Here is a 24,105-nt window from a genome sequence, read left to right on the forward strand (position 1 = left end):
TTGTGGAGACTTGTCTTCTATACTTGTTATGAAGTGCCATACATTTAATTTTTACACAGAATAAATTCTTCTTTATAACACTCACCACTGTCTCCCTTATGCTTAATAACATCTTAACACACTAAAAATATGAGTGTACTGCATGAGCCATAGACCTGGACGAACGCCTTAGAAATTGAGGAGCCTCTACTCCCATTACTAGGAGCTGTCTCCAGAACACCACGTTCCAAAGCGCCTGCGCAAGACAAGACGCATGCGCAATGGCTACCGGAGGCTGCGCTCGTCGTTAGCGGAGTGTATGGGGTTAACAAAGTGGCTGCACGGCAGGCGGGCTGTGGGCGGGGCCAGATATGCGCTTGCGCAGGCTGCGACGGCCGCGCGGAGCGAACTAGGGGCTGGGCAATGGGCGGGTCGAGGGCGGAGGCCGCGAGGGAGGCAGGGCGGGCCTGGCTGCTACATTGAGTCCGGAATCAACGGATCCGGGCTCCGCCACCAGGCCTGCTCGCCGCCCGGCCCCAGCTTGGAGCCAGCGAGCGAGCGAGGCGGCGCTGCGCGGTAAGAGCTAAAGTGTGGCCCTCTCTTGTGTGCCCGCGCATTCAGGCCCGGGTGGCCTCCCAAATCCTGGCGGCTCGCGCCTGCGCAATCCTTTACATTCCCCCCTCCCGCGCTATCGTCGTGCCCGCGAGTCCCCTCTTGCGCCTGCGCCTTACCCTCCGGGGTTCCCCCCCCTTTTTGCGCCTGCGCCTTTTCCATTGGACCTTCCTTCCCCCTCTGCCCCTTGCTTGTGCTACTCTCCTGGGGCAAAGGAGGCTTCTATTTGTACCCCGGTTCGTGGACTTCTGGGGCCGGACACGACCCTCTCTTTGCTTGCTTTCCCTCTGCGGGACTGGAACGTTGGTCTGAGTCCCCACCCTATTCCCCACCCCTCTCGGCTGGGAGCCAACCCCAAACCGGCAAAGCACCCCTTTTCTTGACACCCAGTCAGGCCTTTGCATCCGTTTGGCTATAAATAACCCGGTATTTTGCAGGGGAAATTGTACGTTTCCAGCATTCTGACCGTCGTGAGGCGTAATGGTTTGAAGTGAAAGTTCTAGTGCATCCTTGTGTTGCTCCTTCATGGGTTTCCAGGTCGTTCAGACTATTGAGACTACAGGCAAGAATCCCTGCCGTAGTTTCAATGCTGGAAACTTGGAAACTGGCCTGTAAGTTAGGGGGTCAGGGCAGATTCCCCTAAACGTGCTGTAGTTTAAAAATTCTAGAGACGGAGGGGTTGTAGATCAGACCCTCAGACTCTTAATTGCTTTAGTAATTGTTGCAGGCCTCAACAACGTTTACTTCACCCAGAATGATTAAGCAGCCGTTTCTGGAGACTTGTGGGAGATGGGACACAGTTTTGCCACTGTGGGAGATGCCAAACAGTCTGTTAAAAAAGAACAGTGAACAAGTCTGCTGTCAAAGGGTTGATTTCAACTCCTAGCAACCCTATAGGATAAAGTTTCCAAGGCTGTAATCTTTTTGGAGGCAGACTGCCACATCTGTCTTACACAGAGCAGGTGGTGGATTTGAAAGGCTGACATTTCATTTAGCTACTGAGCATTTAGGTATTGTGCCACCAGGGCTTCCTGTCAGCGAACACACTGTTGTCTTGTTGATTCTGACCCTTAGCAACCCTGGAGAACTGAGTACAACTGCTCCCTAAGATTTCTGAGGCTGTAAATCTTTATGGAAGCAGACAGCCTCATCTTCCTCCCTTGGAGTGAGTTGTTACGTGCTGTGGAGTCCATTCCGACTCATAGCGACCTTGTACAGGGTTTCCGAGGCTGTAAATCTTTACAGACGCAGAACGCCTCATCTTTCTCAAATGGAACAGCTGGTAGTTTTGAACTGCTGACCTTCCGGTTCGCAGCCCAATTGGTAACCACTACTCTAGGTTTAAAAAGTGACCTTGGAAGTAGCAACCTGACACTTAACCTGCTGTGCCATCAGGATTCCTTAGAGGGTGTCTACTGTAGTAGTAGTTGTTAAGTGCCGTTGAGTTGATTCTGACTCATAGTGACCCTGTATAGGATTTCCGAGGAGGAGGGTCTGGTGAGCTTGAACTGCCCACATGGCAGTTCATACCGAATTTGCAGTCCAGCACATTAACCCACAGTGAGTGCCACACCAGGACTCCACTGTAGTAGTAGTTGTTGTTAAGTGCCGTCGAGTTGATTCTGACCCATAGTGACCCTGTAGAGGGTTTCTGAGGAGCAGCTAGTGAGCTTGAATCCCTGACCTTGCAGTACAAACTAACCCACAGCGCCACACCAGGACTCCACTGTAGTAGTACTGTCAACTAAAAGCAAGGTATATAGATAATTCCCTGATCGGAGTGGTTAAGGGTGATGCCTGAACAGTGTGGTGAAATGGCAAATGTTTCTATGTCTGTATCATTCTGGTATGGCGCTGTGGAATAAGCTCAGGACTGCAAGGTCGGCGGGTCACACTCATCAGTTCCTCCTCGGAAACCCTATACTGGGTCTCTATGAGTTGGAACAAACATGATGGCATTTGAAAAAGGAGGCAACACAGAGGAGGCATATGGGGAAAAGGAACATAATGGGGGCATAGGGTGTTGAGCAGAATAAATATTTGTTTTGTAAAGAATTGGCTGATCCAGTCATGTTTCCTCCATAAAATCATCTTCTTTCCCCCATTTGATATAGTGTTCACAAAGCAGTCTTCAAAGACTCAACAATTTGGGGGGCAGGGAGATGCTTTTAGCTGCTTGTGCACTCAGACTCAGGTATGCAGGGATTTTCCATAGGAGAGTGACTGTTGTGCATAGAAGAGTTTTATTGCTGTCTTGGTAAAGGATCAAGCACCGTATCAGCGAGTGGAGAGGACTTACAGTTGGTCATTGTGGTGAAGATGAAGTTGGTATAAGTTCCTATTTTAAATGTACACTGTTTGGCTGTGTCTATAGGGTGTCATCTTGAGAAGTGGTTTTTTTGTGTTTTTGGTTTTTTTTTTTGAGGTGGCTGGGCATAGCACATCTTGTATTTCAGAAGATTCAGGTGATAGTATTACTTAGATTAAGCATTGCAGTCAGTGCTGGGTTTTTGTTAAGCATCAGACTTGTCATGTAGCTTTATACCCATTGCTGTCAAGTTGCTTCTGACTCTTAGTGACCCAATGGGACAGAGTACAACTGCACCTTAGGGTTTCCAAGACTGTAAATCTTTACAGGAGCAGACTGCCTCTTCTTTCTCCAGTGGAGTGGCAATAAGTTTGAATTGTTGCTGACTTTTCAGTGCTCAGCCCAGCACTTAACCCACTGTGCCACCAGGACTCCTTGTAGCCACTGTTAGTAAGTGCTGTTGAGTCAGTTTCAAGTCATAGTGACCTTGTATAGGGTTTCCTAGGAGTGGCAGGTGGGTTTGTACCACCATCCTTGTAGTTAGCAGTCAAGTGCTTTTCCTCCAGTGCCTCACCAGGACTCCTGTGTAACCACGTTGTTATTGTTTTTAAGTGCTGTTGAGTCAGTTCTGACTCATAGTGACCCTGTATAGGGTTTTTGAGGCAGTACATCTCTGTGGGAGCAGAAAGCTTCATCCATGTAGCCATGTTATTATTGTTGTTGTTAAGTGCTGTAGAGTTGGTTTCAACTCATAGCGACCCTGTATAGCATTTCCAAGGAGCGGTTGGTGAGCTGAGCTTGAACCAACACCGACCTTGCAGTTCAAACAAACTTTGCAGTCCAGTGTCATACAGGTACTTAAATCATGGTGAACTTGTCCACGTTACACAGTTGGGTTCAGGAGAACAGCAGCAGAGTGTCAGCAGGCTGGTGACATTCTCTGGCTTCATGACTTTGGACCAGGTCAGTTTTCCTTCATGGACTTCCATCTCCTCAACTGTAAGATGCCGGGTACAGACAAGAGTCAGTTTTAACAATTCATCTTCCCTTGGAGAGTACGCTAGGCTTGAGTCCTGTTCATCCAGGGATAGAACTGGATCTTTCTCCAGTTCCCACAACATTACACAAAGAGAGAGGGCTTGAGTAAAGTTGGTGATAATGAATGTTGGAGACTCTGGGCCCCTGTATACCAGCCTGTGTCCATCAGAATGGAGTGTTTAATTGCCTTTAGTGTTAACGAAGAAGGGAGCATTGGACTGCTTACCACAAGGCCAGCGGTTCAAGCCCAAAAACTGCTTTGTGGGAGGAAGATGAGGCAGTCTGCTTCCATAATGATTTGCAGCTTCCGAAACTATGGAAGCAGTTCTCCTCTGCCGTATAAGGTCCATATGAGTTGGAATTGACTCGATGGCCGTGGGTGGAGGGTTTTTATTGCTTATGCTGAGGAGGAGGGATGGCTCTGTTCTGTCCAGAAGTGACTATAATGTTGAGCTGTGTCTCGCTGAAGTGTTTAATCCCAAATAACTTTTAGAGTGGTAACCAACCAAACCCATTGCCGTGAAGTTGATTCCGACTTGTAGCGACTTTAGAACCTTAGGATTTCCAAGACTGTAAATATTTTCAGGAGCAGACAGCTTCATGTTTCTCAGAGTGGCTAGTGGTTTTGAACTGCTATCTTGTGTTTAGCAGCCCAGCGCTTAATCCACTGCACCACCAGGAGAAAATCTACAGTGTATGTATCCATAGAAATATTCTATTTTTATTGTTGGCAGGTATATTGAGTCTGTTCTGACCACAGTGACCCTATGTACAGCGGAATGAAATGCTGCTCGGTCCTGCACTATCCTCACAATTGTTGCCAGGTTTGAGCCCATTGGTACAGCCACTGTCCATCCACCTTGTGGAAGGGCTCCCTTTTTCACTGGCCCTCTACCAAAGCACGTTTTAAAAGTATCCTGAGCTAAATTTAATAATGTAATAATCTCTGATTCTTCATGATCCCCACTTCTGTAGTCAAAGGATTGACTCTTGATTTAATATTACTATGACAGGAGATCTGTCTGTGAGAGAGAAGATGTGTATTAGGGGTTGTCAGTGAGTTTGTGGGGAAATTCCATCATCTTTTAATTCCATTTTCCATGAAGTTTTTGAAGCCTCCTCATATTAATAATGTTTTCCCAGACCTTCTCCTAAACCTACATTGTAGGTTTTTTTGTTGTAACTTTTTTTGTTACTTCCAGAGGTTTACTTCTGTCTTTCTAAAATATGAACCTGTTCACAGTCACTCTCCCATTTAAAACTCCATGGCCTTCATAATCTAGACTAGGCTCCTTAGCTCAGTATGCAGGACATGTAAGGCTTCCTGGGCTCAGACCCTGTTTGCTTCACCCTGCCTCTTTTTAGGTGCTTCATCAAGTGGTGCAGCACAACCCTTGACCTCTCAAAGCCTCCTTGTTCTGCTGCGCTCTGCTCTCATCACTTCCGATTGTTGCCTTCAGCGGTCAACTCAGGAAGGACGCAGCCTTCCCTGACACCTGGGGCTTTTTCATTTTCATCATCCCTGGCTTTAGTGGTTGCTGCCTAAGTTTGAGTAATAGTGGTATTAACTTGTCTTCTTTGTAGGCATATGGATATTACTTTATTACAGATAGCACTGTACTTCAAAATAGATTTAAATGCCCTTTTTCACTAAAAGTGGGATGCCATTCCTCCCCAGTTTGTTGTTCCTGGCATTGTAAACCATATGACAGTCTGATTCAGAATGGCCAATGCTAGTCCATTTTAGCTCACTGATGCCTACGATACCGATCTTTATGTGTTCCGTTTCATTTTTGATGACTTCTAATATTCCTAGATACTGGACTACTAACCAAAGGGTCAGTGGTTTAAACCCATCAACTAACTGCTCCTTGGAATCCTCATACTGGGTCTCTGTAAGTCAGAACCAACTCGAACAGCACTTAATTACAACAGCATACTTTGAACAGTCCACGTTCCAATTACTAATGGTTGTTTGCAGCTGGTTCTTCCCATTTTGCATTGTATCCCATTAACCCAGGAAGGTTCAGTTCCAAGAGCTTTGCTCCATTCATGTCATTAAGGGTCAATTCTTTGAGGAGACTACTCTTCCCCTGTAGTATTTTTAGTACCTTTCAACCTGAGGGACTCATCATCTGGTACTTTATATGACAATATTCTTCTATTCATAAGGTTTTCAATGACTTTTCCTCTTTACTAGTCTGTCTTAGTCTGGAAGCTCAGCTGAAACTTGTCACCATGGGTGACCCAGATAGTATTTAAATACTGGTGGGATCGGCTACAGCATCAAAGCAACATGCAGGTCACCACAGTATGACCAACTGTCAGACAAATGGTGGGATGACCACTTGGGTATCAAAAAAACAGACATCATAACCTTTTGAGTTCAACTGGACCAGCAGTTCTCCTCGGAAGCTACTGTTTTCATTGGACCTTTTATTTGAAGTCACCCTACTGCAAGATGTAGACAAGTGTATTATTGAGACATGTTGAAACCTGTTTAGTGTGGATTGAAATCATGCATGGAACCCTAGTAACAACACTTTCTGACTGACCTTCATATGATAGCTAGTGTGGTAGGAAGGAAAGTGTCAGGCACATCAGCAAACACAGGATGTGGATGCTGGCCCTGCCCCCAGGAGCTTGGAACTCCCCAGAAATGATTCACACAACCTGTCAAAGTCTATTTAGTGGTATCTTGGCGTCTAATTTGAATTTTGATTCCTCTCATGTTGGTTTTACCTTCCAAAAGCCAAGTGTCCCGAGCTCTAGAGAGAACCTATCTTTCCTGCATGTTGATTCCTCCTTGCACATTCCTTGCCATTCTTTGAGGGGAAAAAAAAAAAAAAAAAAATTGATGCAGTTGTATAGGAAAGACTTAAGAAATTAAGACTTGAAATTTCACATTTGTCAGTTGTCTTTCATACATAGCCTAGGGAAAAGAGAAGTTAGAGGGCATAACTACTTGGTCTCTAAATAAAAGAGCCTCCTGATTTTAGAGCTCATTTAAAGCACTGATTTGACTCAAAGGAATAGAAAAGGCCTAGCCACAACACTGTAGGAAAGAGGCATGCAAAGTCTGGCAACAGGGCAGGATTTGTCAAGAAATGGATGGATGGGTAGACAGGTAGATGCCTTTCAGTCAGTTGCGACAGCAGAAGGAAACATTGCCCAGTCCTGTGATGCCCTCACCACGCCAGCAGGTTTCATCCATTGTTGTGGGCATTGTGTCAGTCTATCCATTGCATTGAGGTCTTCCTTGCCCTTCCTGGAGCTCTCCTTCACCAGCTGATATCCTCCCACAGCCCATGATGACATGTTGATCCTTTGTGATCCAAAGGCTTTATTTTACATTGACTAATTTGTAGAAGCAAGTCACCAGACCTTTCTTCCTGCTCTGTCTTATCTGGAAACTCCGCTGAAACCTATCCCCCATGGGTGACACTAATGGTATTTGAAATACTGGTAGAGTTGTTTCAAACTTCATAGCAACATGCAAGTCACCAGAGTATGGCCAATTGGCAGATGGAAGGTAGTGTCAAGAAATACCTTTTAAAGGTGAAAAAATTCCTTTTTTTTCTCTTTCTTATGTTCTTGAGGAAAATTCCAACTGAAGTTGTATTCTTGTGACATGTCTTTCCTTGTCAATTCCCTAGGCATCCTGTTGGGGTAAAGGAGACTTGGTGGTGCAGTGAGTTAAGTGTTGGGTTACAGGGTTGGCAGTTTAAACCCACCAGCTGTTCCTCAGGAGAAAGGTGAAATTTTCTGCTTCTGCAAAGATGTATACCCTCAGGAACCCTGGGGAGCAGCTTTGCTGTCTCTGTGAACTGGAATCGATTCAGTGCCAGTGGGTGGATAGGGCAGTGGGTTAAGCATTGAACTGCTAATCAAAAAGTTGGTGGTTTGAACCTACCAGCCACTCTTCAGAAGCCTTCTGGGACAGTTCTACTCTGTCCTATAGAATTGCTATGAGTTGGGATTGACTTGATGGCAGAGGGTGGAGTGGGTCTCTTAGGGCTACTTTTCTATGGAACAGCCACAATTAGACACATTGTTTTAGGAAATGCCAGTGGCCTGGACTCCACTCTCTCTTTCCCTTGAAATGTCCCCGTATCCTGGTTGGCTTCTATCTCACCAGGATCACATCTTAAGCACAAGATGCCTGAGTTTACTTCTTGCACTCTCCCCCCACTGTTTTGTTAAGTTGTTAAGTGCTGTTGCGTTGGTTCCGACTCATAGTGATCCTGTGTAGAGTTTCCGAAGAGCAACTGGTGGGTTAGAACTGCCAACCTGTAGTTCACAGTCCAGTGTTGATCCTACAGCGTCACACCAGCAGTTCTTTTTCACTTTGTTGTTAAGTGCCATCAAGTCAGTTCCAACTCATAGCAACCCTGTATAGGGTTTCCAAGGAGCAGCTGGTGGGTTTGAACTGCTGACTTTATGGTTAGCAGTTCAGGGCTTGTCCTATAGTATCACACCAGAACTCTTTTTTTCATTTTAGTGGGTGGTTACTATTGTTGTTAGGTCCTGTCTTGATCTCTTATCTCATTTCCTTGTTTTTCCTTTTTGGCAGTGTGTACTTTTTGCCAGCTCTGTCAAAGCATTACAGCTTTTCTTTCTCTTCCCCATTGCAATGACGTGCTGAATTGGCAGCCCTAAAACACCCCCACTGCCATCTAGTCAATTTTGACTCATAGTGACCCTAAAGGACAGAGTAGAACTATTATTATTGTTGTAATATTTAGCTTTATCTTCTCGAGCTGATCTTTGAAATTTTCTGTTAAGCTCTTGGACCTCTTCAATTCTTCCATTTGCTTCAGCGTCCCTACAGTGGAGAGTAAGTTTCAGTGTCTCTTCTGACATCCATTTTGACCTTTTCCTTCTTTCTTGTCTTCTCAATGACTTTTTGCTTTCTTCATGTATGTTGTTCTTGATGTCATCCCACAGCTCTTCTGGTCTTCGGTCTATAGTGTTTAATGTATCAAATCTGTTCTTCAGATGATCTCTAAATTCAGGTGGGATATATTCAAGGTCATATTTTGGCTCTCGTGGACTTGAACATTTTCTTCAGCTTCAGTTTGAATTTTCATATGAGGAATTGATGGTCTCTTCCACAGTCTGCCCCTGGCCTTGTTTTCACTGATGATATGGAGCTTTTCCATTGTCTCTTTCCACAGATGTAGTCAATTTAATTTCTATGTATTCCATCTGGTGATGTGTATAGTTGTCTCTTATGCTGTCTAAAGGAGGTATATGAAATGAACAAATCATTGATTTTGCAGAATTCTTTCATGTGTTCTCCAGCATCATTTCTATCACCAAGGCCGTATTTCCCAACTACTGATCCTTCCTCTTTTCTCCCAACCTTTGCATTCCCATCACCAGTAATGATCAATACATCTTGATTGCATGTTTGATCAATTTCAGATTGAAGAAGTTGGTAGAATTCTTCTATTTCATTCTCACTGGCTTTTGTGGTTCGTGCGTAAATTTGAATAATAGTAGTATTAACTGGGCTTCCCTGTAGGTGCATGAATATTATCTTATCACAGACAGCGTTGCACCTCATGACTGATCAGGATATATTCTTTGTGACAATGATTGCAATTCTTCAGTTTATCATTCCCTGCATAGTAAGCCATGTGGTTGTCAGATTCAAAATGTCTGTTTCAGCTCACTAATACCTAAGATATCGATGTTTATGCATTCCATTTCATATTTTACAACTTCCAATTTTCCCAGATTCGTACTTCGTACATTCCATGTTCTGATTTTCAATGGATGTTTACAGCTGTTTCTCTTCATTTTGACTTGTGCCCCATCAGCAAATGAAGGTCCCACGGGCTTTTCTCCCATGGGCTTTACTCCATTTGTGTCATCACGGTCAGCTCTACTTTGAGGAGGCAGCTCTTCCCCAGTCACATTTTGAGTCCCCTCCAACCTGAGAGGCTCATTTTCCAGCACTATATCTGACAGTTTCACTCTGCTATTCTTAAGGTTTTCAGTGACTAAGTATTTGGAAGTAGTTCGTCACTCCTTCCTCCTCGTCTATCTTCGTCTGGAAGCTCATCTGAAACCTCTCCACTGTGGGTGATCCTGCTAGTATTTAAAATACCGGTGGCATAGCTTTTGGAATTAGGGAAGGGTTAGAGAGATGGAAACGTCACCTACAGGAGTAGTATTTCTGGGTCTTGGGGCTTTTATGCTTTCAAATTGGTTGTTACATCAACCCCAGGTGATGAGGGGGATGGCAGCACCAAGGTCACTAAGGAGATGATATGTAAGCTGGATCTTGATGTATGTATGAGCACTTAATCTTAGACTCCTGGTGTGGCACTGGACTGCGAGCCACAAAGTTGGCAGTTGGAAACCCTGTACAAGATCGCTATTAGTTGGAATTGACTCAACGGCACTTAACAATGATAATTTTAGATGAGAGGTAACAGGGACTTTCAGCAGTAAGTGACAGAATGAGCAGAAACAGATCGCTGAAGGCATGTAGGTATTCATATGTATGAAAGGGAAATGAGGTGTGGGGAAAAGGGCCTGCAGCCAAGAGGTGCTGGTCCGTGTACTGACTATTGAGGTGTTGGACCGTGTACTGACTGTTGGTGTGCTGGACCATGTGTTGACTGCTGAAATGCTCATCTTCTTAGTGAGAAGTTACTGAAGCAGGCAGTGGACACATGAGATTTTGTGTCATGGTGAGAGAGAGACAGTGAGAGAGAGACGGTGGTCACAAAAGGGATGGGCACAGCTGGAGACCATTGAGGCTGTTGTGCTCCAGCCGCCACTTCTCCTTGATACCCAGGGTCTGAGTAGAGAGGAGAGAATGCTTCCAACTGGAGAACTTCAATCACCAAAGACACATTTCCACCATCTTTACATATCTGCAGAGCTGCAACATCTAGGGCCCTTTCTGTCCACAGCCCAGGGGTTGCCTGGGCCATAAGGGACTGGGCCAGGGGTTCTGAGTGGGACTTTTCAGAGCCCACCTGAACATCTGCACTGTGGAAGTCTTTGGCTGTCCTTTTTACAGTGGACCTGGTAACTGTTCACCTCTGGAGAGCCGTTGATGGAAATCCCTGGAACAGTGGTTGACATTTTGGAGGTTCCTTTCTTTCTGTCCTGCCAGTAAGATATTCTAGAGGGATTCAGAAAGCAGTGGATTTTGACTCTCTCTTTGGGGTTAACAGCCTGAGTTGGCCAAGTAGGGAGGGGGCTACAGAAGGAGATGAGCTCTGAGCCCCTGTGGCTCCTTCTCTAACGTTGTTCCAGGAGACCAGAGAGAGACCTTGTTTAGACTCCTGCTCCTTTTTCTGGAATTGTGGATGGTTGGTGGCAGAGCTCTGTGGCATGTTGGCTCAGGCAAGTGCCAGAAGCACAGGTCTTCTCAGCTCCCAGAAGGTCTATACAGATGGGACCCTGTTTGTGGTGTGGTCCAGAAAGATGAAGCCCACTCCAGTTTTGCTATAACCTTCCTTATACCAAAGTCTCTCAGCCTTGGTACTGCACAAATAACATATACGATCAGTTGTGATGACCAAAAATGTCTACAGTCAGTCCAGTGTCCCTTGGGAAGCAGAATTGCCCCTGGTGAGTACCACTGCCTTACACTCAGTGAACACAGGAAAAAATATTTCTTAGGATTTTTTTAACTTTCCTTTTTATATAAGCAGTGACATATTTATTGAAACAGGTCTTCATTTTTAATAAACTGAACTTGAGTCCGAATCTATTTTTACCTTGTTGTGTTGCAAAAGGCTTCCTTTGTATCACTGGCAAGGTTCTAACCCCAAATTTTAAGCTGCTTTTTAAAGGACCTTTTATACAGTTGAATCATGAGTGAAATACAAAAAAAAAAAAAATGTGTCCTTTTGTAATTTAGATCATATTGTTTGTTGTTGTGAAGTGCAGTTGAGTTGGTTCTGACCCATAGTGACCCTGTATAGGGTTTCTGAGGAGCAGCTGGTGAGTTCAAACTGCCGACTTTGGAGTTCAAATAGCTTTGCAGTCTGGCTCATTTAAGCCACAGCGCCACACCAGGACATAGTTTATCATAAATACAGATAGCAAATGGAATAAAAATACAGCTGACAGTGAATTTTATGAATTTTGTATTGTACAAGTTTGTAACTGCCTGCCAATCTTGTACACACAAAGCTGTTATTTGAAGGGGGTGGTGTGGTGAGCTAAAGCATTCGATAGCTCACATAAAGGTCGGGATTTAAATTCACCAGCTGCTCTGAGAGAGAAAGATGAGGCAGTCTGCTTCTGTGAAGATTTACAGTCTCAGAAACTCTAGAGGAAAAATTTCACTCTGTCCTATAGAGTTGCGGTGAGCTTAAATTGACCTGGTGGCAGTGAGGTTTTTTGGTTGAATTAAGGTTTTGTTTTTGTGAATATTCAAAAACCATAGCTGCAGAGGGAGTGGCCAGTGGAGAACTCAGACCCTCTTGCATTCTGGCAGTTTGGACTTTGAGAAGCAGTTTGTTTTGGACTAAATCTGGAAGACTCATTTGTGTACTGTAGCCAGACATTCTTTCAGGCTGGCTTTCCAGCCTTGTCAGCCTTCTCAGCTTGTTTGGAATGTTAAGTACTGTCACTAGTTCAACTGCCTTTCCAGCAGCTTGCATTGAAGGAAAGAGAACTCCCCAGAAGTATATGTGAAGAGGCCTGGGTGTAAGGTTAGGCTTTTCATTCTGCTGTTTTTTGAAATGAGGAGCCCTGGTGGTTAAGAGCCTGACCACTTACCAAAAGGTCAGCTGTTTGAACCCAACAGCCACTGTTGAAGGAGAAATGAGGCAGTCTGCCTGTAAAGATTTATAATCTTAGAAACCCTAGGAAGCAGTTATATTTTGTCCTATAGGATTACTTCTTGTTGTTTAGTGCTACTGAGTCAGTTCTGATTCGTAACGACCCTGTATAGGGTTTCCAAGGAGTGGCTGGTGAGTTTGAGCTGCTGACCTTGTGCTTAGCAGTCCAATGCTTATCCTACAGTGCCACACCAAGACTTTACAGGGTCATTATGTGTTGGAGTTGAATCGACAGCAGTGAATTTGGTTTGTTTTTTAGATTTTTTGAAAAGTCTTAAGGAGGAAACTTAACTTGTTTTATGTTTGAAAATTTCTGAGAGCTTCTACTTGTTTGTAACTATTTCGATGTGTAAAATAATGACGGGACTTTTCTGTGGCCAAAACAAATAAGATAAAGTAAGGCTGTTTGGTGGCCTTTAGAATTTTTAGTCCTAGTAATAACGGAGTCCTGGTGTGGCACTGCTGGATAATGTGCTGGACCGCAAGGTCAGTTTGAACCCCAAGGTCGATGGTTCAAACCCATCAGCTACTCCTCAGAAACCCTATATAGCATCACTATGTGTCAGAATTAACTCGGTGGCACTTATAAACAACAACAATAATGGTTGAACATTTAACTACTAACCAAAAGGTTGGTGGTTTGAACCTTATCAGAGGAGCTTCAGAAGAAAGGCATGGCAATCTGCTTCTGAAAAGTCATAGCCTTGAATACTCTGTGGGCACAGTTGTACTCTGCACACATGGGGTCTCCTCAATGGCCACTGGTTTGGATTTGGTTTTGTTGAAAGAAGTTGGACACTGGACAAGCTGCTTAGCTTTTTTGCTTCATTCTAAACTTGGGGGACTGGCTACCCCATAGGTAACTGAGAGAATCATGAGCTGGCATTGAGGAGGCCTGTGGGCAGCTTGTTGTCTCAACAAGCAAAATCTCCCAGTAAAGCATCCTTATTACTCTGGCTGATTTTTGGAAATTTCTTTTTTCTTTTGGAAAGTGCCAAGCTACACAGTTTGTGGATTGCCAGATTCTCTTTCTTACTTATTTTTTATGGTAGGGAAGATAGGAGTAAGGAGTTAGGGTTAGGACTATGACTAGGCCTAGAATTTACTTTGGAGTCCTGGTGTGGTGCTGTAAGGTTAAGTACTGGACCACAAGGTTGGTTTGAACTACAAGGTTGGTGGTTCATAACCATAAAGTCGCTCCTTGGAAACCCTATACAGTGTCGCTGTGAGTTGGAACCGACTCAGTAGAGTGGGAATGGATATCTTTTCCTCAAAAATTATTATAATCCTGTTTATTGTATTTGGGTGACCTTTCTTCTTTTTCTTTTGTCACTTCCTGAAGTGAGCAGAAACTTTAAGATCTTTCTTTTTCCTTTGACTATTTCCTAAAATGGGAATGTATGCCTTAAAAATTTAAACTAGCCAACCATTTACCGGAAAAAGATTGTGCGGTCAAAGCCCTAGCCAATGGGGAGAGACACAACCTTAAGACTTGCGTCAGGGATTAAAAACCTGAGTGGACTGCCCACCCCGTGTGCTAGCTGGCCTGTCCCTTTATAGCTATGTGCACACACCCTCTTGAAAGAGTAAATTTTGCTTTGCCAGGTATTTTAGTCTTACTGAGTGTCTTTTGTGCGACATCTGGAATTCATTTCTAAGAATAGCACTTAACAACAACAACAACAATTTACGGTTAGGACTAGGGTTAGTGTTCAGGTTGGACCTAGAGCTAGGTGTAAGGCTTGATCTAGATTTAGGATTACAGTTAGGGTTATTTTTTACTTATTTTAAAAATTGACTTGATTTTCTCTTTTGGAAGTTCTGTAACTACACTATCCCCTCTTTAACTTTATGGGTTTTTGTTGTTGTTGTTGTTGTTGTTGCAAACTAATATCTCTGTTTCCCTATTTTCAGTTTCACAGGTTTATTTTGCTTTGAATCCTTATATATTTGGGTTGAGTCCTGGGTGGTAATATCATGTATGTTAGTTTCAGGTTGTTGTCTGCTACTGTTGACACTCTATCCAAAGAACTGTGTTTAGTATTTTTTGTAAGGTTGGTCTGGTGTTTACAAATTCTTTTAATCTCTGTTTCTTTGGAAATATCCATATCTCATCATCATATTTGATGGACACGGTTACTGGGTATATGATTCTTGATTGGCATCTTTTTTCTTGCAGAGTTTTGTATATGTCATCCCATTGTCTTCTTTTCTGCATGGTTTCTGCTGAGTTAAGCCGAGCTTAGTCTTGTAGGTAACTTTTAGTTTTTCTCAAACTGCTCTCAGGATTCTTGTCTTTGGTTTTGAAAGTTTGATTATAATATTTCTTGGCTTATAATATGATTTTCTTTTGGGATCTGTCCTGTTTGGAATTTAAGTTTTCGAATGGCTATATTTTCGTCTAGCAGTTGTTGGACAATTTTCTCTATGGATTTTTTTTCCCTTTCTTCCTGTTCTGGAATTTCAGTCACATATAACTTACTACTCTTGAAGGTGTTCCACATAAATCTTAGGCTTTAATTGGATTTTTAAATTCTTTTCTGTGATTGTTCTGCTCGAAGATGAGTATTGAGAGATTTTTTTTCTTTGAACTCAGTCATTCGGCCTTCCATCAATTCAGTTCTACTTCTTTGCCCTTTCAATCTATCATCTGTTTCTGAATTCTTATTATTAATCTTCTGGCTTTCTAATTGTTGTTTGTGTCTGATTTGTAATTTCTCATTTCTTTGGTCAATTTGTTCTTGTAGTGTTTTCTTGAATTCTTCTAAATTTTTTTTCTGAGTTATCCTTGATCTTTCTCTCAGTCTGTTCAATGTACTTGATTGCCATTCTTCTAAATTCCTTATCAAATAGTTCTGATACCATTTGTGGTATCGTATTTCCTGACTCTGTATTTTGGCCATTTGTTTGATGCACTCTGTGTTGCTTCTTTGTGTTAAGTTGAGATTGTTTTTTCCGAGACATTTTGGTGTTCTTGTATTTACATTTAGTTGATGATTGTATGTTGGTGTGTTCTTAGGTACTCACTGCCTATATCCTGGTGGATGTGAGAGAAACTGGAAGTGTGAACACAGTTTTCTGCTGTTTATGTTCAGGGTGAGTTCACATGCTTGCAGAAGCAAGAGTGGCACATAGCCAAGGCTGAGCAGGAGCGGGTGTCAGTGGCTGCTGGATTGACGAGGGCACAGACTGGACACACTCCTAGCTATCAGGAGGGCATGGAACTAGAGAGAACTGTACCCCCTTCCGTTAACCTCCAGTCATGTCCTGTGACTGCAGGCCACTGTATCAGCAACAGCTGCTCTCAAAAGCTCAAGATGGCTGTGATGATGCTCCACACCAGCTGACAGTCTGCCCATTTTTCTTCTCTCTTACTGCTCCTGTTTAGCTTCCTCATCCGGTCGGCACTCATGCACCTCCCTGTCCTATTCTCTGAAGCTCAGGGTTCCAAGATCTGTTTCACTTGGCCTCATAAATCTTTGTTGCTGAGGATCGGCTCAATGCATCTGCCTTCTCTGCCATCTTCCCCTGGAATTCTCTCTTTTTCTTTTTAAATGAGAGAGTTTACAGATCAAATTTGTTTTCCATTTAAACCATCTTTGCACATTTTATTTTATGACATTGATTTCAGTCCCTGTGTTTGCTGTTTTCCTTCGTCCTTCTTTCCTATCCCTTCCTAACTCCTGATCTTTATCCCTGGGAAAATGCTGCCCTTCTGATCTCATGTGGTTGATTCTTCTAAGGAGTTTGTACCTCCCTGGTGTTATTGTACACCTTAGTCCTGCCTGTTTGTTGCTTGGCTGAAAGTTGAGCCATGGGGGTGAGTTCAGTTCTAGGATGACTGAGTGAAAAGTTCTTTACCCTTCCTCTTCTCAGCTTTTTTTCTCTTTCCACTGCCATCTGGTCTTCGGCTCCATCCCTCCAAGGGTACTGTGCTGACCCTGCTTCTCCCCCTGCTGTCTCTTTAGTGCTGACTTTACTCCCATTGCTTTGAGCATGAGGCAGCTGTGAGGAGGCATATATGTGGGGGAGCACCTGAGTTGGGAGAGAACTCTGAGGAGCTGACACTCAAGCTTGCTCTCCTCTCAGTAAGGAAATTGTGGCTTCCTTGATTTTAGGAAGCACATAAAGTGACATGTTAAATGTAAACCCTAGTTGATAATCACACCCCAGTTTAAGATTTTTAATGTGGCATAAAATGAAATCTATCTTACAGAACAATACCAGGTTACAATAAAGATAAGCATTTGAGGATTGTTCCTTTTTATTTGGGAAGCATTGAGGTTTTCTGCACAGTGCTGGACTTAAGGGTGTGGGCGCAGACCAAGTAGAGGACCTTTCCTGGATGGCAAGCATCTCAGGCTCACACGCTGGTCTTAAAATGTGTGCACATGGATGCATCCTTCTGAGTGTGTTGTTCTCACTCACCTTAAGAAAAGTCATAATATTATGTTGGAGAATTCAGTATAGGGTCAGTGCTACATCATATTGTATTCATTCAAAACCTTATTGCTGAGTTTCTTATTAATGCTTTGTTTGGCCTTTGGTAGGGAATCCTGGTGGCATGGTGGGTTAGATGTTGGCCTGATAACAGAAAAGTTTGTAGTTCAAACCCACCAGCCACTCTGTGCATGTGAGAAAAGATGAGGCGCTCTGCTTCTATAAAGATTAACAATCTCAGAACGCCTATGGAGCAGTTCTACTCTCTCCTACAGAGTTGCTATGAGTCAGAATCCCCCTCAGTGACAGCAGTTTGGGGTTTGGGTTGAGGAGGGAGAAAGGAACCCTGATGCTATAGTGGTTTAAGTGTTGAGCTGCCAACCAAAAGGTTGGTGGTTCAAACTCACAAACTTCTCTGTGGGAGAAAGATGTGGCAGTCGGCATCTGTAAAGATTATACCCTTGGAAATCCTATTGTTGTTAAGTTCTGTAGGATCAGCCTTTGGGGTAGTTCTATTATGTCCTGTAGAGTCCCTGTGAGTTAGAATTGACAGAATGACAATAAACAATCCCCTCTGTGAAGGTACAAATTGTGTGAAGATGAGGTTTTGAATTCCTGTAAGAAAGATACTCATCTGTCCTCCTTGTTTTATAAACCAGGCTCACAGATTGGAGTGACTTGCCCAAGATCCCATGGTCTAGATAACAGCCTAAGTCTCTGATTACAGCTCCAGTAAATTTCTGACTGTTTATTTTCAGTGGCCCCTGCTTTTAATCTTCAATAGAGAGAACCCTAGGCTAGTGCTGTTTGTTGGCATCTGTGTGCTGTGGTATATAATTTAGTAAGTAAAAGCAGTCTTCACTCACTCATTATAAAGGGTTTCTCTTACAAAGTATCTCTTAAACTGGTACTTTACCTACAATGTATCTCTTGAGCTGACATTTTTCTTACAGAGTATCTATTGATCTGATACTCCTAGTTTCCTTAGGCATTAGACCCAATAACTTGTAACAGATGACATTTGCCCAGACTTTTTAGGCTGTGTTGGCAGTCTTTTACACACTTTGAATCCATTCTTTCATTTTAACTTTCTCAACATCCTTATATTAGGTATTCTTGTTGTTGTTGTTGTGTGCTGTGGAGTCGGTTCCGACTCATAGCGACCCTGTACAGGGTTTCCAAGGCTGTAAATCTTTACGGGAGCAGAGAGCCTGGTAGTTTCGAACTGCTGACCTTGCAGCTCGCAGCCCGATTCATAACCACTACACTACGCAGCTTCATTTTACAGACGAGGAAACTTGAGATTGCAGAAAAGTTAAGGAACTCTTCCAAGGAGACAGATTTAGTCACATGTGTTGGGACCCTCTCACTAGACACTGGTTTTAAAAATAAGTGACCCTGTATATAGGGTTTCTGAGGAGTGGCTGGTGGGTTTGAACCGTTGACCTTGCTGTTCAAATTGACCCTGTGGACTAGTGCTTATGCTATTTTGTTGTTGTTGTTGTTGTTGTTAGGTGCCATTGAATTAGTACCAACTCATAGCGGTCCTGTGTACAACAGAATGAAACACTACCCAGTCCTGTGCCAACCTCACAATCTATGTTTGAGCCCATTGCTGCTACAACTGTGCCAATCTTATCTCGTTGGGGGTCTTTCTTTTTTCTCCAACCCTCCACTTTACCAACCATGATATATCCTGTTCCAGGAACTGGTCTCTCCTGACAGTATGTCTGAAGTATGAAAGACCAAGTCTGGCCATCCTGGCTTCCAAGGAACATTCTGGCTGTATTTCTTCCAACACTGATTGGTTTGTTCTTTTGGTGATTCATGATACTTTTAATATTCTCCAACACCATAACTCAAATGCATCAATTCTCCGGCCTTATTTATTCTTTCTCCAACTTTCATATGCATATGAGGTGGTTGAAAATGGCCTGCTTGGGTCAGGTGCACCTTAGTCCTCAAATTGATATCTTTGCTCTTGAATACTTTTTAAAAGAGGTCTTGTGAGGCAGATTTGCTTAATGCAGTGCATTTCTTTCTTCATTAAAAAAAAAATGTTTTATTGTGAATTATGTGATAGTTTACATGGGAGAACATTAGTTTTACATTCATCCTATCGTATATCATTTCATTGCCATGGATACAATCCCCTCCATGCATCATCAACCAACCAAAGCCTGCAAGCCTGCTCCCCGCCCCCTGTACATTGATTTCTATGAGTGCTAATTGTAGTTCTAAGGGAAATGAAGTATTTGACAACTTCAATCTTTTCTCCATTTATTATGATATTATTTACTGGTCCAGTTGTTGAGAATTTTTGTTTCCTTTACATTGAGGTGTAATCCACACTGAAGGTTGTAGTATTTGATCTTCATCAGCAAATATTTTAAGTCCTTTTTTGCTTCCAGCAAATAAGGTCATATCATTTGCATACTTCTTCCAGTCCTGATTGCCGTATTCTTCTTCATATAATCCAGCTTCTGGGATTGTTTGCTCAGCATACAGGTTGAGTAAGTATGGTGAAAGGATGCAACCCTGGTACACTCCTTTCTTGATTTTAAACCATTCAGTGTCCCCTTATTCTGTTCTAATAACTGCCTCTTGGTCTATGTATAGGTTCCTCATTAGCATATTTAAGTGTTCTGGAATACCCATTCTTTGCAATATTATCCATAGTTTGTTATGATTCACATAATTGAATGCATTTGCATGGTCAATAAAGCACAAGTAAACATCTTTCTGGTATTCTCTGCTTTTAGTCAAGATCCGGCTGACATCAGCAGTGATATCCCTGGTTTCATGTCCTCTTAATAAATCCAGTTTGAATTTGTGGCAGTTCCCTGTTAATGTATTGATGCAATATTTTTTGAATTATCTTCAGCAGAATTTTACTTGCATGTGATATTAGTGATATATCAAGTTTGATGATTTCCACATTCTGTTGGTTTACCTTTACAGATGAGTAAACTGAGATTTCACAGATGTTAAGGAACTCTCTCAAGGAGACAGATTTAATCACACAGGGTGGGGCTGTCTCCCAGATATTGGGTTTTAAAATAAGGAGAAAATTAAAAAGTAGCAATTAAATAGCCAAATTGCTTTAAATAGGAATGCATTTTATTTAACAGCAGAGTAAAAGATTAAAATTGAAGGCAAAATAGGAGGATGCTAAAGGAAAAAATGGTGACAGCCTTCAAGTGAGATGACTGTGTGACTGCTGGTGGGAGGGGCTGGGGACCACACAAGTTGCCAAGAAGGATGCCTGTCTGGCACTGGGCTAGGAAAAACAAACTCGTCTTTAGAAGAGAGGAAACAGAATAGAAAACCTAGAGTAGTTAAGTGATTTGCCTGCCCACAATCACACCACACAACTTTCATGGCAAAGTTGGAGCTAGGACCCATGTCTCCCACTTGCTGTAAATGAGACCCAAAAGGTTGGTTTTTTGGTGGCTATGTGCTGTGGACTCAGTTCTGACTCATAGCGACCCTGTATAGGGTTTCTGAGGCTGTAAATTGTTACAGGAGTGGAAAGCCTCATCTTTCTCCGCGGAACAGCTGGTAGCAGCTGAGGTTAGCAGCCCAACTCGTAACCACCCAAAGGTCCTTGAACCTTATCACTGCTTGGCTCTCTTTAATGCTGTCATTTAGGATTATATGAAATTAGAAGATTTTTTTAAAAACCTTTTTATTGTGAATTGGGTGAAGGTTTACAGAGGAAACCAGTTTTCCATTCAGCAGTTTTACACATTTTGTTTCATGTCATTGATTACAGTTCTCAAAATGTAGCATCCCATACCCATTCCTTTCTTGTGTTTCCTGTTTCCATTCCTCTTTCTTTCCTATTTCTTCTTGCCTTTTGAGCTTTGTCCTTGTGTAAATGCTGCCCTTTTGATCTCGAATAGTTGATTATAGGAGTTCATTTCCAGACCTGAAGGGTGACCAAAGGTCATAGTCTCTGGGGTTTCACCAGTCTTTATCTGACCAATAAGCCTTGCCTTATTTTATGATTTTGAGATTTGTTCCACATTCTTCTCCCATCTATTCAGGACCCTCTGTTGTGATCCCTTTCAACGCTATCAGCAGTGGTAGCTGAGCGCCATCTAGTTCTTCTGGTCTCAGCGTTGTAAAGGCTGCTTACCTTTTTTTTTTTTTTTAAATACAAATTTTGAAGGATGGAAGACATGTTTATTCATTTATGGGTTTTGTCTTTCACTTGTCTGTGAGCTCTTTGAAAGTAGATAATTTTCATCCTAATCATCTCTATATGCTCCTGTTTTTATTTACCCTTTGTTGCCTATGTTCCCAGAGAACTGGCATTTGGGCCATATTGGGTAAATGATGACTTGTTACAAGGGGAACTTCCTAAACTTGTTAGAAGGTAGAATCCACCAGAATGTGACTGCCAGTATAAGATTTCTCATCAGTGGTAGATAGGTGAGATTTTCTAGAAATGGCTTCCAAGGTATTTTCTCATTTGAAGAGTCTGCAGTTTGACTTTATATAAAGATGGCCTTTTACTTGTCTTCCTTGGGAGGATTCAGTTGAATGGGATGGGAATGCTGGTGTGTCGAGTGTGGTGATGGCTCTGTCTGTCAGCTGGGCTCCTGGAACTGGGAGCTGTGTCTGGGGAGGCAGCGTGCACTGTCATGTTCAGGTGACATGCCGGCCAACCAGATTGCAGCTGGAGGACAACTCAGGGTTTATCTTCATAAATGAGAGCAGTTTGTGTCCACCCATGCTGAACAAATACTGATTGTAATTAAAAAGACAGGTGTTTGAAAACTGATATGATTATAGCTGAGTTTTATTTCTGTGTTGTTATTGTTAAGTGCTGTCGAGTCTTTACAGAAGCATACTGCCATGTCTTTCTCCCACTGAACAATTATTGGTTAACAGCCCAGCTATTTGTTAGCATTCTGACCTATATGACCAAGAGATAAATAGAAGGGAGAGATTGAGCAGTACCATCTGTGCTGTCATTTTGTTTGTTTGTTTGTTTATTGTTGTTGTGTGCCATCATCAAGTAACTTCTGACTCATAGCGACCCTGTGTAAGGTTTACTAGAGTGACTGGTGGGTTTGAACTGCTGACCTTGTGGTTAGCAATCCAGTGCTCCAGTGTTTATCATACAGCAGGATTTGTCTATATCTTATAAAATCTTTATTAAGATTCAGATACCGCGTTCCTTAGAAACTCTCATATTTGGTTGCCTTGGAGACTATAATGATGGGAAGGGTGTGTACCTGGGTTTGGGTCTAGACTTTTGTCAGGGAAGAATGGCCAGTCTAGGGAGAGTGCTTTACCCCTCGCTAAGCCTCCACCCGTCATTTGTAGAAACCCATGTGTACTGTCTAGGGCACAGCACCTGGCATGGTGCCTGCCACATGGGATGTGGTTTGGGCTCTAAGTGGCACAGTGACCCCTCTTCTCTAAGCATTTTAATGTTTGTAAGGGATGTGCATCATGACCTATTTGAGATTATGTTTAGTAAATACAAAGATGGGGGGCCATGTTTCTGTGACAACCCCAAACCAAACCCACTGCCTATTGAGTCAGTTTCAGCTCATAGCAACCCTGTATAAGGATTCTGAGAATGCAAATTGTTACAGATACAGGCAGCCTTACCTTTCTTCTTCAGAGCAGCTGGTAGGTTTGAATCCTGACCTTGTGGATAGCAGCCCAATGCCCAACCCACAGTACCTCCAGGGCTCCTTTTCATTCCATCTCTCTTGTGTTTGGTGAAAGTTTGTAAATTAGGTTCTCATTTGACACTTTCTATACAAATATTTCAGGTACCCTGGTGCCACTGTGGGTTAAACATTGCGCTGTTAACCGAAAGGTCAATGGTTCAAACCTACCAGAGGAAGAGGAGGCTATCTAGTCTCATAAAGATTCAGTTTCGGAAACCATATGGAGCAGTTCTGCTATGTCTGTATGGTCGCTGTGAATTGGCATCGACTTGGCAGCAGTGGGTTTAGTGACAATGTTGTGCCATTGAGTCGGTTCTGACCCATAGCAACCATATATAGAGTTTCTGAGGAGCAACTGGTGAGCTTGAACTGCGTTTTAAACCAACTTTGCAGTCTAGCACATTAACCCTCATTGTGCTGTCCAGTTAGGTAGCGACCAACCACATGACTATGTTTAAACAAATAAAAATTTAATTAAAATTCATTGCCTTAGCCACAGTAACCACGGGTACCTGCTGGGTAGCCACATTTGGCTAATGGTTAACCTTATCAGATTACATACATATGTAGAACCTGCTTGCTCCCCAGTGGCAGAAAGTTGGACTTGGATAGTGCTTGTCTAGGAGAAGGTCACTTGACTGGGGTTGGTAGGAAGGAAGCTGGTAGTGCTGACCCACTCCAATACTACCCTGTACCTCTGGAGCAAGAGAAGGCAGTCCACTCTGTAAATATTTGCAGTCTCGGAAACCCTTTGGAGCAGTTCTTCTCTATCTTATAGTGGTCCCTCTGGTCAGAGTCAGCTCCTTGGTGGTCGGTGGAAGAGTTTTTAGAGTGTAGTAGCAGGTCCGAGTGGTATTACAGAAGGGTGGGCAGGTATACAGTTTGGAGGATAAAGAGAAGAAAAACTTTGAGGAATCATTTTCAAAATATAAAACTCAGAAGAGATAAGCAAAATAAAAAGGAAACATGAGGCAATGAAGGACTGGCTCTTAGGAACTTGATATGTTTTTCTTTCTACATTATTTTGAGTATGTTAATGGAACCAGTCAAATTCCAGCAGTTGTAGATGAGAAAAGCATAGGATTGATTGGTAGTTAAGGATTAGATAACTATATATCATACCTGTTGTGGGATGCTAACACAGATCTGTCTTGAGTGTTTACTGTAACCTCTTGGGAAAGTGACAGTAGACTTGAAGTAAAGTTAGAGTCACTGTGGA

The 24,105-nt window shown here is 42.9% G+C and overlaps 1 protein-coding gene across 1 annotated transcript in view; it reads left to right on the plus strand.

Moving 5' to 3' along the window:
• Positions 1 to 11,476: 11,476 nt before the first annotated feature.
• SPECC1L (sperm antigen with calponin homology and coiled-coil domains 1-like) overlaps positions 11,477 to 24,105 on the plus strand; it is a 168,485-nt gene continuing 155,856 nt past the window's right edge. The window contains exon 1 of the mRNA XM_006874947.1: positions 11,477 to 11,533. Coding sequence (XP_006875009.1) covers positions 11,477 to 11,533 — 57 coding nt within the window. The remainder of the gene's footprint in view (positions 11,534 to 24,105) is intronic.

The sequence above is a fragment of the Chrysochloris asiatica genome, unplaced genomic scaffold, assembly GCF_000296735.1.
Source record: "Chrysochloris asiatica unplaced genomic scaffold, ChrAsi1.0 scaffold00306, whole genome shotgun sequence".
NCBI classification, from domain to species: Eukaryota; Metazoa; Chordata; class Mammalia; order Afrosoricida; family Chrysochloridae; genus Chrysochloris; species Chrysochloris asiatica.